Below are 15430 nucleotides of genomic sequence, written 5' to 3' on the forward strand. Positions count from 1 at the left end.
TTCTGATCTGATCTTTATGGTTTCTTTTCTTCGGCTAACTTTGGATTTTTTGTTCTTCTTTCTCTAATTGCTTTAGGTGTTAGTTTAGGTTGTTTATTTGAGGTGTTTCTTGTTTCTTGAGATAAGATTGTACTGCTATAAACTTCCCTCGTAGATCTGCTTTTGCTGCATCCCATAGGTTTTGGGTTGTCGTGTTTTCATTGTCATTTGCTTCGAGGTATTTTTTGATTTCCTCCTTAATTTTTTAAGTGATCTCTTGGTTATTTAGGAATGTATTGTTTAGCCTCCATGTTTTTGTATTTTTTACAGAATTTTTCTTGTAATTGATATCCAGTCTCATAGCACTGCGGTTGGAAAAGATGCTTGATACGATTTCAATTTTCTTTAATTTACCAAGGCTTGATTTGTGTCCCAAGATATGATCTATCCTGGAGAATTACCACTTGAGAAGAAAGTGTATTCTGTTTTCTTGGATGGAATATCCTATAAATATCAATTAAGTCCATCTTGGTTAATGTATCATTTAAAGCTTGTGTTTCCTTACTTATTTTCATTTTGGATGATCTGTCCATTGGTGAAAGTGGGGTGTTAACATCCCCTACTATGATTTTGTCACTGTCAATTTCCCCTTTTATGGCTGTTAGAATTTGCCTTATGTATTGAGGTGCTCCTATGTTGGGTGCATAAATATTTACAATTGTTATATCTTCTTCTTGGATTGATCCCTTGATCATTACATAATGTCCTTCTTTGTCTCTTGTAATAGTCTTTATTTTGAAGTCTATTTTGTCTGATATGAGAATTGTTCCTCCAGCTTTCTTTTGATTTCCATTTGCATGGAATATCTTTTTCTATCCCCTCACTTTCAGTCTGTATGTGTCCCTAGGTCTCAAGTGGGTCTCTTGTAGACAACGTATATACGGGTCTTGTTTTTGTATCCATTCAGCCAGCCTATATTTTTTCGTTGGAGCATTTAATCCATTTACATTTAAGGTAGTTATCAATCTGTATGTTCCTATTACCATTTTCTTAATTGTTTTGAGTTTGTTATTGTAGGTCTTTTCCTTCTCTCATGTTTCCTGCCTAGAGAAGTTCCTTTAGCATTTGTTGTGAAGCTTGTTTGGTGGTGCTGAATTCTCTTAGCTTTTGCTTGTCTGTAAAGCTTTTAATTTCTCCATCAAATCTGAATGAGATCCTTGCTGGATAGAGTAATCTTGGTTGTAGGTTTTTCCCCTTCATCACTCTAAATATGTCCTGCCACCCCCTTCTGGCTTGCAGAGTTTCTGCTGAAAGATCAGCTGTTAACCTTATGGGGATTCCCTTGTATGTTATTTGCTGTTTTTCCCTTGCTGCTTTTAATATTTTTTCTTTGTATTTAATTTTTGATAGTTTGACTAATATGTGTCTTGGCTTGTTTCTCCTTGGATTTATCCTGTATGGGACTCTCTGTGCTTCCTGGACTTGATTAACTATTTACTTTCCCATATTAGGGAAGTTTTCAAGTATAATCTCTTCAAATAGTTTCTCAGTCCCTTCCTTTTTCTCTTCTTCTGGGAGCCCTATAATTCGAATGTTGGTGCGTTTAATGTTGTCCCAGAGGTCCCTGAGACTGTTTTCAATTCTTTTCATTCTTTTTTCTTTATTTATAAAAATGTGCTCAACCTTGTTAATATCCATATAAATGGAACTTAAAACCATTAGGTGTAAGTAATTTTATACCTAATAGAATGGCAAAATTTAAGATTTCTGATGTAACCAACTATTGAAGAGAATGTGTGTCAAAGGGAAATTTTATATATTGCTGAATGTAAATCGGTAGTACTACTTTGGGGAAAACATTATACTTTATTGTGTAATTTAAACTACATATGCAACATAACCTAGTAATTGCATTCTTAAGTTCTGGTGTATGCTAAGCAGTGGGTCTCATATTTCAGTGTACTTACAAATTACTTGGGAATCTTGTTAAAATGCAGATTCTGATTCAGTAGGTCTGGGACAGGGCCTGAAATTCTGCCACTGCACAATGCTCCCAGGTGAGGCTGACTCTACATAGTCAGGACTTAGAGCACTGACTTTCAGACTTTTTGATTATGACTTCATTGTAGAAACTACATTTTAAATCCCTATTTGTTACATACATTTAGAGTTAAAAGATGTCTGAGACTCCATCTAGTTCAATCTCTCATTCCCAGCAAGAATAATTTCTTCAGCATTATGTACATAAATTGTTATTGTTAAGTCATTTGTCTTCTCTTTGACAAGTTCAAATGAAAGAACGCTTACTATTTCCCTGGATTGTTAGTTCCATTGTCAGGTAGCTCTAAATGTTAGAAAGTTTCTTCCTCATTTTAAGCCAGTGTTTGTTCATGTAATTTCTAGACAGGATACAAATTTCTACCCTTTATTCCAGCAAAGAAAAACGTCTGTATTTTCTTTGCACAGTAGTCCTTCAAGGTAATTTAATTATTGTAAAATCATGATAGAAAGAAAAAGACAACAATCAACTGTCTTCTAGATAGTATTTCTAGTTTGGTTCTTGAATTGTCTCTAAGAGATCTTGAATCATCTAATCTTCTATTTAGCACATTTACTAATATATCACAAGCAAATGCATTTTGATTTTTTTGTGTTATAGGACACAAATATCTATTTGGCTGGCACTGAAGAAGGTCATATTCACAAATGTTCTTGTTCATATAATGAGCAATATCTAGATACCTACAGAGGACACAAGGTTAGTTTAATTATAGTAGGTATGGAAAATTTTATCTTGCAATATTTCTGAAAAAAATAGTATCATTAGGCACAGCATTTTTTATGCAATAATTTACAACTTCAGAGTTAAAAATACCAGCTTGAATTAAGTGCTTTCTTATACAGAAAACACCAATAACATGGGGGTCATTTAATTTGGCTTCTAGGTATCCTTGATTTCTTCTTGCCAGTTGCAGAAGCCACAATTTTTATTTGTTTCTAAGCGACTTTGCTTATGTTGACATGCTGATCCCAGAGTGAAATTGTCTCTGGCATATACCTATTCTCTACATTTTTTATGATTGTTCCAACTATGCTTTCTTCATTTTCTCCCTTATTTCTATTTATTTTCCTTAACATTCCTTATATTTTTAAAAGTAGTATAATATGTATTAATATTTAGTGAGTATTGTAGCAACTATATTTTTATGTTTCTGAATGGCATAATTTAAGGAAGAGATTCAATTTATGGCCTTATTTTCAGCTAAAATAATACCCACACAATAATTACATGGTGTATAAGCTTTTAGAAATCTGAGCATTTTTAATTTGTTGGTCAAGTTTAAAGTATAAGAGGTTAAATCCTACTTACCTATGTATTTTAATTTATTTTTCTAATTCCAGGGTCCAGTGTATAAAATAGCATGGAATCCATTTTGTCATGATGTATTCTTAAGCTGTTCTGCAGATTGGGGCATTATTATATGGCAACATGAGAATCTTAAGCCATTTTTGAGTTTTTATCCAACTACTTATGTTGTTTATGATGTTGCCTGGTCTCCAAAATCATCCTATATATTTGCAGCTGCAAACGAGAGCAGAGTGGAGATTTGGGACCTTCACTTCAGCACGTAAGTGTTAATATTTTTCTTGGAGTTATTTCTAATAGAAGCAGTTCAATCTAAATGATACCTGATAGTACTGACATTGGTTAGAGAGAACTGTAGTTACTTTAAGACAAGTAATAGTTTACACTGTGAGAGTCCTTTGTGAATAAAGAGATATGCCAGGATAATAAATATAGTTTTCAACCTGCAAAGTATTATTTTATTTAAGAAAAACAAGGAATGTAGTATAAAATTATGACATGGGGAAAAAGTTTGCAAAACATTCACGTGGAAAGAAGGTGTTTTAACTTTTCAATATCCATGTTTGCTTAATTCTTGTCAGCTGTTCACTACTGCTTCAAATATCCTGAATTAATAACTGTACCAACAAAATTCATCCCTAGTGTTTCCACAGAAGACATTAAAATATGAACAAATTATTTTTTCCTTTTCTTCAACCAAAATAGTCTTTCTTAGTCCTTTTTGTGCAAAAATATTACAAGAGCAATTTAAATGGAAACACTGAAATAACATGCCAACATTTCAGAGCACATTTAAAACACCCAGATAATTCTTGAAATTACCATATTCTAAAATAGAATAATATATTAATATTAATTACTTATACCATATGTCATTTAAAAATATTTGAATGAAAATAGGTGACCTTACTCCATCTCCATAAACTTTTTGTTTTTGTGGTATGCGGGCCTCTCACTGTTGTGGCCTCTCCTGTTGCGGAGCACAGGCTCCAGACGCGCAGGCTCAGTGGCCATGGCTCACGGACCCAGCCGCTCCGCGGCATGTGGGATCTTCCCAGAACCGGGGCACGAACCCGTGTCCCCTGCATCAGCAGGCGGACCCTCAACCACTGCGCCACCAGGGAAGCCCTCTCCATAAACTTTTACAGGCTGATATAGGATATCATAACTAGCTTGAATTCTTTGTCATTGCCTGGTTTATGGAAGAATGCAGAGAGGCACTGTTCTAATTGTGTCTAATTAACTAAAGACTTTCTATAATAAGATAAAGAAAGGGAGCAAAATAAGTATTTTTTATAATATTTACTTACTCTCTTACCTTGCTTTAAAACATATTTGAAGGGGCATGCATTTAATTAAAATTTCTTATTTTAAGTGTTACACCAAAGTTATGAGAGTGCCATCTAGGCTATCTATCCTTTTTAATATGAAAGCTTATACAATGCTGGAATAAAGTGTTTAATGGTTCTGTAATACTTATTCAATCAATATTTCAATATTGGAAAATATTATAGATCTTTAGGCAAGTTATTAGCAGATGAAGCATGGAAATGCATTCTTGTTTAAAATAAATGACATAAAATTCAATGGGTTTATTATTAATTGCAAATTTTTTCCTAGAGATTAATAATTTAGTAACTGGAAATTTTCATCATGGCTTGTTATATAAAACAGTTTGACCCCAAAATCAAGGATTACAACACAAAGCAATTTATTTTTGAGTATGAGATGACTAAGGTAGAAAGTGGCTACTTAAATGATCCTACCTCTGATTTTATTTTTTCTAGTAAAATTGTAGTTCCCAGGGCAACATTTCTTCAGAAGTATGCAAGTGACTGCTGCTCTTATTTTATAAGGGTGTCAATGGATTGCTTTGGATAACCAAGAGTAGGAAAGGTTCTTGTTCAGAGAACCTTTGAACAAGGTTTTCAATCTTGTTCAGATTCATTTAATTTAATTTTTAATTTTTTTAAATAAATTTATTTTATTTTATTTTTGGCTGCGTTGGGTCTTCGTTGCTGCCTGCGAGCTTTCTTTAGTTGCGGTGAGTAGGGGCTACTCTTCATTGTGATGTATGGGCTTTTTATTGCCATGGCTTCTCTTCTTGCAGAGCACGGGCTCTAGGCATGCGAGCTCAGTAGTTGTGGCACACAGGCTCAGTAGTTGTGGCGCACAGGCTTAGTTGCTCCACAGGGATGTGGGATCTTCCCGGACCAGGGCTTGAACCCATGTCCCCTGCATAGGTAGGTGGATTCTAAACCACTGTGCCACCAGGGAAGCTCGAGATTCATTTATGTTCCAGGGGTTCATTTGGATCAAAACATCCTTCTGTTAAGAGACATTTATTATTTAAGGAGTTGTATTAGGGATCTTCAGAGAAACTAAACCAATAAAGAGAGAGAGAGAGATTTAAAAATATTGGCTCACATGATTGTGGGACCTGGCAAGTCCCAAGCCGGCATGACAGGCTGGCAACCTGGAATTTCCATCAGAGGAGTCCATGTTGCAGTATTGAGTACAAAGGCAGTCTGGAGGCAGAATTTTATTCTACTTCAGGGACCTCAGTCTTTTCTTTTAAGGCTTTCAACAGATTGGATGCGGCCAACTCACTTTACGGAGGGTAATCTGCTTTATTCAAATTCTACTGATTTAAGTTAATCATATCTAAAAACAAAAAAAAAGATACTTCACAGCAATGTGTAGACTGGTGTTTGACCAAACACTGGATACAACAGCCTAGCCAAGTTAATGCATAAAATTACTCATCTTGGGAGTTTAAATTATGAGTTCACATCTTAATTGTGAACTGCCTTAATTTATTTCGTTGAAATTAGTTTATTGAAAAAATGAAAGTTTTGATTGAATAAAGAGTCAGAAGCAGTTTTTTTCCTTTTGGAAACAGATAAAGAAGCTTTTGGTTTTTGTTACATGAAATCACAAATATCTCAGATTTTTCTTAGTCCATATGTAAAAAGAACATATTAACAACAACTAAATTTACAAATAAAATATTTCATTACAGTTTGGACCCTCTGATTGTGAATGTTGCTAACCCTGGAATCAAGTTCACAACTGTTCTCTTCACTAAGCAAACAGATTGCCTTCTGGTGGGAGACAGTGATGGACAAGTTGCTGTGTATGAATTAAGAAATATGCCCCCTGCTTTGGACTCTAACCGGGTAAGACTCAAAAGTCAAAATTTATGTCATTCTGTGATTTTATTCAATTGTAATTTTGTGGCATGGAAGAGATTTACATTTCTTAAACGTATGTTAAGTGTGGTGCAATGGAAAGAATGTAAGTCCCAAGAGTTGCTACCTACTAGGCGTGGCCCCTACTAGGCTTATTTTCTTTGAGTCTCACGTTCTCTATCTGTAAAATTAAATAATGTTGTTGGGCAGAATAATTATAAATATTATATGAAAGAACTTAAAATTGTCCCTAGTATATGGTTGGGACTGCTTACTGCAAATATTCAAAGACTTTTACAAGAAATATGTTTAGATATTATCCAGTGTTCCTGAAATTGGCATTTGTTTCTGTTGGTTTAGCATTACCCTCTTCCCTTACTCTGATTTTCAAATATCAAAACTTTGTTGTAAAACTTTGACAAGCAAATCCGTATTACTAGATGCCCATTATTTTAAGAATTATTTATGTAATTATATATTTACTTATTTCTTGTTTTAAAAAAATTTTAAATTGAAGTATAGTTGATTTACAATGTTATATTAGTTTCAGGTGTACAACATAGTGATTTGATATTTTTATAGAGTATACTTAAAGTTATTATAAAATATTGGGTATATATCCTGTGTTGTACATTATATCCTTGTATCTTATTTATTTTATACCTGGTAATTTGTACCTCTTAATCCCCTTCTCTTATCTGCTCCTTTCCCCTCCCCTCTCCCCACCGGTAACCACTAATTTGTTCTCTGTATCTATGAGTCTTGTTTCTGTTTTGCTACATTCATTCATTTGTTTTATTTTTTAGATTCCACATATATGTGAAAACATATAGTGTTTATTTTTCTCTGACTTACTTCACTAAGCATAATGCCCTCCAGGTCCATCCATGTTGTTGCAAATGGCAAAATTTTATTTTTTTATGGCTGAGTAATATTCCATTGTATATATACCATATAGATGCCCATTATTTTCAAGACAGCTTTTCAATTTTTTCTGTTTATGTTTACATTTCTATTTTAAGGAGTAATCTGGTAATTATTATCATGAATATATCAACATGTTAAAAATATTAAAAATATGTACAAATCAATAAGAAAAAACATTAAGACTCCAATAGAAGCGTGAGTAATGGTCAGGAACAGTTCATTCACAAAAAATGGCTAGTAAATATATTTAAAAATTTAACCTCACTAATAAAAAATTATTAAATTAAAATGTGATACCATTCTCATATATCAAATTAACAAAGTTTTTTTAAATTGGACTACTTATTCCTGGCAAAAATTTGATAAGATAGGTCCTCTCCTATACTGATGGTTGAAATAGAAATTGGTATAACTTCTTTGGAAGCAATTTGGCAATCTGAACCAGAATTGTCCACTTTTGAGACTCTGTCCTACAGAAATATTCATAAAGGCAATCAAAGAAATTAGTTATAGCATATTTTGTGATGGTATGAGGAAAAAAGAAAAAGAAAGAAAATGTAAGAAAAAAAGAGAAAAAGAAAAAAGAAACAATCTAAATATCCAACCAGAGGGAAATATGACCAGGAAAGTCAGATGTGCTGATTAGATTAGGGGCACATGTCAGAGGTGCACTTCTACCCCAACCATATGGACTATAAATGTTAAACAAACAAACAAGCAAGCAAACAAACAGAGAATACCTACCTACATACATACTAGCTTGCTTGGGACTTTGTCATTCCCTCTCCCTAAAATCCACACAGTTTGTTCCTCTACCCACTGCAAGTCTTTGCTGAAATGTCACTTTCTTAGTGAAGTCTTCACTGGCCACCTTATTTAAAATTGCAACCTCTACTCTTGCCCACACTCCCTATTCAATACTCTTCCATAACTTATTTTTCGTAGTAACACTTACTTGGTATATACCATATTCTTTATTGATTTATTTTGTTAATTGCTAGTCTTCCACAGCTAGATTATAAGTGCCATGTAAACAGTGAATTTTGTCTCTTTTGCTCTGGGCTATATCCCTGTGACCTAGTACAGTGTCTGGCTTGTAGTAGTTAGTCAATAGATGTTTTTGAATAAATATGCATTGAAAAACTAGAGAAAAATTCAACATATTAGAAGCATTATTTTTTAGGGGTAGGATCATGAATGGATTTTAGTCTTTTACTTATCCATTTTACAAATCATTACACTACATAAAGTAATTTTAAAAATACATTGGTCTCCTTACATAACAATTTTAGTCTGCTCTGAGATGTGCACCCCTAATGGCTTATTTTTTCCATATAAAACATTTTAATATTTTCAATTTCTCACACATTCATTGAACGCAAGATATTTTAAGAGGATGGGGATGTTTGTGCCCACAGTGGAACTTGTTTAAGATACACAGCTCAACTACCAAAAGAAATTGAAAGAGAATTCTATTCTTTATTTAAGCCTCTCAAAGAAACATTAAAATGGATCCAAATATGTAGTTCATAGTACTCCTTTTTCTTCTTCTGTCCATATCTCTCAAACCCTAAATATATCTTCAAGGCCTAAATCCATCCCTTTTTGTCTCTGTAATTCTTTCAGTTCTATCCCAGAAGAGCTCTAAGATCTTGTCCACAAGCTCTGAACTTGGGGCAGTGGGCAGGGAGACTTGAATTGTTTCAAAATTTTTCTTAGTATGTGTTGGTGTACTGGTAGAAGGGAATCTATAAGCATTAGCATGTTGATTCTTTTCATCACATATATTTTTCTGCAGGACCTATCAAGTACTACAACAGTTTATCAATATAAATTATAATATTTTGTATACATGTCTTTCTTACTAGTTTGAGCTGCTTGAAAATTGTATGTTCAAGTATCTAGCATAGCGCTAGCACATAATAGGTGCTAGCACATAATAGGCATTCAGCAAATGTTGAACAGATGTGTGAATGAACAAACCTATAAACAAAAAGAATATAGTTTCTAAGAAAGAAGCAACATATGCTTAAGAAACATAATCGAGTCATAAAGAACAAAATAAACAAACTCCTATAGGAGCACAGAGCAGGACAACAGTTGACTTTTGAAAGGAGAATAGGAAGAAGAAAAGGAAAAAATAAGAATGTTATGGGGAAGGCTTTCGCACAGGAGATTAAATTTCAACTGTGTTTTGGAGGACTAGGATTTTCTCTTGTAGACAAGAGAGTAGAATTGTTATTCCAGACTGAGTGAAAGGTTTAAGCAAAGATATGGAATTGAAAAGGTCCATGGCGCTTTTCATGTGGAAATGGTGAGTAGATTTTTTTGACTGGTAAAGCGATTGCTTGAGATAAAAGCAAAAAAAGGGCCAGTTGGGCCATCTGGGACCAGAAAATGTATGACAGCCATGATGAGGAATTTGAACTTTATTCTATAGATTATGGAAAACCATTTAAGGTTTACAATTTGAGAAGTGACATAGGGGGGAAACATTAGATCCCCATCTCACATTTTGTACAATGGTGAACTCCAAATGGATTGAAGACTGTGAAAAGTAAACGAACTCCTAGAAGAAAATGTAGGATAATACATTTAAGGTCAAGGATAGATTTTTTTTTTTAAATGACCACCCCAAATCCCCTAATTTTTTCAATTTTTTTCCTTTTCTTTATTTGTAAAATGGGTATAATATTGGTACCAGAATCAAAGGTTGTTAGAAAGATTGAGGGCTTCCCTGGTGGCGCAGTGGTTGCGAGTCCGCCTGCCGATGCAGGGGACATGGGTTCATGCCCCGGTCCGGGAAGATCCCACATGCCGTGGAGCGGCTAGGCCCATGAGCCATGGCCACTGAGCCTGCGCGTCTGGAGCCTGTGCTCCGCAACGGGAGAGGCCACAACAGTGAGAGGCCTGCGTACCGCAAAAAAAAAAAAAAGATTGAGTGAATATGTGCAAAGTGGTTAGAACTGTTGCTGGCACATAGTAAGCTCTCAATAAATCTCAATTATTCTTTGTATGATTATTATGTCAAAATTAACATTTTCTGTTCAGGATTCCATATGCCAAGCTAAATGAAACAGATTGGAAGAAGAAATTTCCAAGATATATAAAAGACATTTAATATCCAAAATGTATAAAGAACTCCTACAAAACAATAAGAACTCAATTTTTTAAATAGGCAACGTATAAAATATTAACTCAGAGTAGAGGAAACTAGATTATCAAATAAACTTGTGAAGCAATATTCATTCTCACTAATAATGAGGGGATGTGCAATTAAAGTTATATAAGATACCAGTTCATATTGATCAGATTTACAAAAATTAAAATATTAGCCAATATCAAGTATTAGCAGAGTTGTAGGGAACCAGGAATTCTTTTTTTTTTTTTTTTTCCCTGGTACGCGGGCCTCTCACTGCTGTGGCCTCTCCCGTTGCAGAGCACAGGCTCCGGAGCGCAGGCCCAGCGGCCATGGCTCACGGGCCCAGCCGCTCCGCAGCACGTGGGATCTTCCCGGACCGGGGCACGAACCCGTGTCTCCTGCATTGGCAGGCGGACTCTCAACCACTGAGCCACCAGGGAAGCCCAGGAATTGTTATGCAAGGGTCATGGGAATATGTCGAGATTCTCTTGCACATGTGTACCAGGAGACATGTATAAGGTAGCAATGTGAGTTTTTTTTAATGTTTCTTTTAGACATAGAGAAGATTACTCAGTCTAGATTCATTTCAAACATTCACATTCAAATATGTTTCAAAATTTTAAAAAAACGTTAGGTCACCTTAAGCTCTTACATTTAGATTATATATTTTATTATTCTAAGTCTAGGAAACTTTAATACCTACTTTTAAGTGAGTTTTTGTAACAATTAAATTTCTCTAAATTCTTTAAATTACATTTATGGATTTAATATATTGGATTTTTAAGTTCTTCAATTGTCTTAGGGCCAACAAATCTCAGATACTTAAGGAATTTTTATTAATTTAATATATTTAAAATATTGAATATGCTGAATCTTAAACTTTCCTAAATGTTTCAGTGCTCTTTACAAATTAATAATTTTTAAATCTATGATTACAAGTCTAAATCAGTTATCCAATCACACATTAAAATTAGACAAATTTATTTGTTAGACAATCAAATATGACAAATTCTTTTATATGTAATGAATATTTAAAATTCCAAATATGTACAAATTCCTTAATACAAAAGTATTAAAATTACCTGTTTGATTTGCTACATTATTTCTATACACAACTTTTATTCTTCTCAGGCTAAAAATATGTTTTCCCAATAAAGAAACAAGTGAAACATTCCAGGTAGCTTTGGAGATTATTTTCTCAACTGGCTGAGATGCATATTGACGGTAGATGTTTAAGGGCATTTTCCAGACTACCTTGGCTGCCAGGCTGAGCCCTATTTTACAGTTGATTTGTCAATGCCCTCCGTATGGAATCGTCTCAAAGCCCGTGTCTCCTCAAGTCTAATTATATATTACCAGCATATTCCATCTTCTCATGGAAGGCTGCAACCCTGAATGTGTTGCTGCATTACTTGATTCATTTCAGTTCATTTATTGACTGTGTCATTAATTCTAAATTACTACAGTTTTCCTATCTGGTAGGACTATAATTGTTCTTGATGTTTAAATGACATCTGTTTGGATTCTGTATATCTCCCAGGGCTTTGTTTAATTTGTTGGTAGTGGTCTGAAAGACATGCAAATGAGAAAAGAATGCTCATAACAGCTTTGTTTCTACATTGATAAATTGGAAGCAATCTAAATGATCATCAGTGGGAGACTGGGTAAATAAAATATGGCATAATTACATGAGTGATTACAATACAGAAGTTTAAATGATATATATTTCAATGTGTCAATATGACAAATTTTGAATAAACCTTAAAAAACATAGTGTTGAGTGACAAAAGCAAATTGCAGGAAGGTAAATACAATATGTTATGATTTATGTAATATTATTTAAACACAAAAATCAAAATTATGTCCTTTACTGGCTCTATTTATAGTTAGTAAAAGAAAAGAATATAGACTGGAATGTGAAAGAAAAATGTTTCATTTTTGTTTTGATTTGAATCAGAGACATCTTTTATTTTGAGCAGTATGCTCTGTAAGCAGAAGGCTAAGCTCAGAGAGTCTGAATGTTTTCGACAAACGTGTGTGTGTGTGCATGTGTGTTAATGATTTCAGTGCTGCTGAGCAAAATTTTCTTTTAACAAATATATTCCATACATTAGTAAATAAATACAATTTCCTAATACAAATAAGTTTTTCGTTCTTTTTGGCCATTATATTTTAAAGGTTCAGGGTTATATTTCGGAGAGATTAAACAAAAAATTATTAATCAGGTTTTTAACCACAAGCTTAACTTATACGCTTCCTCCTTAGCTTTTCAGAGAAGAATTATAATCATAAAAGTAATTTAAAGTCTCAAAGTAATTAATGTCAAACCATTATTTCCCATCAAGATGTCTTACCGAGTAACATTATGACCTACAATTTCTTCATTAATTTTAACCAAGAGTTAATCAAAATTTTGGAAGTCATATGATTTCACTATATAGGAAAGATGTACATCAAATTTATGATACAGGCTGCCTCTGGGAAGTGAAAGATGAGGGAAGAATAGGATTGGGGAAGGGTACAAAGAGAATTTCATCAGTAAAATTTTATTTCTTTTATTAGAAAATATTCAAGGCAAAGATGATGTTTGCTGATTTGGGGTAAATATGTGTTTCACAAAGGCAAAGTACCAGACAGCCCACGCATAAAGTGTACTGGAGCAGGGTTCACTGAGGAAAACCCACGGAGAAGGGATCAATAGCAATTTTAGGACCACAACACCCACTCATATTCTCATTGCCCATCACTTTCTGTGGCCTTGCACAGCAGGAGAAGGACTTTGATCCTTGGGCTGTAGAGGAGGTTTTAAGTGACATAATTTCTGAAACTCTGGACCCTCCCAATGTGATCAAGGGTCAGAGTATTATTGTGATAGGACATGGCAGAACATTGGCTCTAGCCCTATCCTACTGACTCAGGGCTCATGGTTAAGGGTAACATCAGCCTGATGCCTGACATGAACAGGCAGTTGGGGTCCAAGCCTTGCAGTTATAACTTTGTGATGTAGCTAGCTGTTGACAGGATTTACCGCCACATTAGCATTTATTGTTTGTTGAAGCACCAACTCCTCTCCTGGTGTGATGGGGTTTGGTTGATGGGGGCCTAAGTCTTGCATCGAACAGAATTATGGCTTAAGCACTTGGCAGAAGCTAATTTCAGTGGCACAAACCAACTCCTTTTCTGGAGGCAGCCTGTAGAGAATCACTCCTAAATACTGTATCTACTCTTATGTTTCAGTATACAAATATTTGCCATCTTTTCCTCTGTACTTTTGAGTGTACATTTTTTCCCAAATTAAAGGGAAAACAAAAAGATAAGTGAAATTGTCAAAAATATAAACACACACACACGTGTGTGTGTGTGTGTGTATATATATATATATATATATATATACACACACATTAATGTTGAGAGACACTGAAGACAGAAAAAATAGACTGTTCATTCAATAAATATTTACTGAGTATACACTATATGACAGGGTCTGTTTTAGGCACTAAGAATACAACTGTGAACAAACTACAGTAATGATCTACTACGTTTGCCCAAGTGACAGACTGAACTAGATTTAGGTGGGTTTGAGAAGCAACTTAGCAACTGATTTGATGTGTCACAGCCTAAAGGATGGGGAAGTACCAAAGAGTATAGTATAGGTTAAAAGACAGGAACTGACTTATGTATTATCTAAGGTGTTTATAACTCTTTAGAGTTTATAAAACACTTTCACCTACATTAGCTCATTCACCTCTTACAACAGTTTTTGGAAGTGGATGTTAATATTTCCATTATGCATTCAAAGAGACTAAGATTCCCAGATATCAGTGATTTCCTCAAGATCGCCTATATGTGATAGAGAAAACTCTAGTCTTCTGCCTCCAATTCCCATCTTTTCACTATGTCTTTCTTGAAAACTCACCTCCCATCTTTGGTTTCATTTACCCTTTTAGTACAAAGATCATTATTATTAAATGAAATACAAAATCCATATAGAAATTCAGACATTTTACTCTCTCTAAATCAAACACTACAGATCAACAAAGAGCTTAAGATAGCATCAAGACTAAAAGTTATTTTACAGATGAGAGAACAGATTTAAGCATTAAAGCTAAACAGGAGCTGCCAAAATTGTCCCTTTACTGAATCCTTATAAAATTGTTTTTCAAACTTCATTAAGAGAATCTCTCATAGGAAAGAGCAGGTTCATACTAGGAAGTAAATGTTATTATTTAAACTTACCTTGGTTTGTTTCATTTTACAATCTTATTGGATGCCCTTTATATGTGTATGACTAGCTTATAAATTTTAAATGGCATTTTAAAGACTACTTTACCTCTTAATTTGTGTTTTATTGCATTGTAATTGTGTGACCTTTTTTTTTTTCTTTTCAGGGAGATATAATAGATACTTTGCTTGGACCCAAGTCAAATCAAAGCATAATTCATCATCAGTAGTATCTTTTTTGTTGTTGCTTAAAGGAACAGTGTTTAATATCCAATAGTCTGGTTTGTATGCAGTGAGCTGGGATTTTGATTATAGAACACAATATTTGATGTATAACTTCCATCTAAATTTAATATAAACTTAATGAACTTTTACTTCAGAAAATGTGATTAGTTTGTGATTTAAGCTAATTGTAAGAGTTTTACTGGGTTTTTCTTAATTTTTAAAAGTTTATTTCTATTCTTTTTCTTAGTCATAGTCCAAGTACATATATGTACTTATAAAATATCCAGATAAGTTAGAAATTGTTATTCCTTTAGAAGCAAAGCTTGGAAAGTATTAGAATTATTTAAACCAGAATCTTTATTAAGACAAAGTTCCATA

General features: G+C 33.9%; 1 protein-coding gene across 1 annotated transcript in view; it reads left to right on the forward strand.

The window, feature by feature from the left end:
- Positions 1 to 15085, forward strand: part of WDR78 (WD repeat domain 78) — a 117619-nt gene extending 102534 nt beyond the window's left edge. Inside the window, 4 exon segments of the mRNA XM_029228003.1 lie at positions 2639 to 2737; positions 3382 to 3608; positions 6369 to 6525; positions 14995 to 15085. Of these exon segments, the coding sequence (XP_029083836.1) occupies positions 2639 to 2737; positions 3382 to 3608; positions 6369 to 6525; positions 14995 to 15057 (546 nt within the window). The 3' untranslated portion in view covers positions 15058 to 15085.
- The last annotated feature ends 345 nt before the right edge of the window (positions 15086 to 15430 follow it).

Source organism: Monodon monoceros, unplaced genomic scaffold (assembly GCF_005190385.1).
Source record: "Monodon monoceros isolate NGI ecotype Baffin Bay Population unplaced genomic scaffold, NGI_Narwhal_1 Super_Scaffold_18, whole genome shotgun sequence".
Taxonomy (NCBI): domain Eukaryota; kingdom Metazoa; phylum Chordata; class Mammalia; order Artiodactyla; family Monodontidae; genus Monodon; species Monodon monoceros.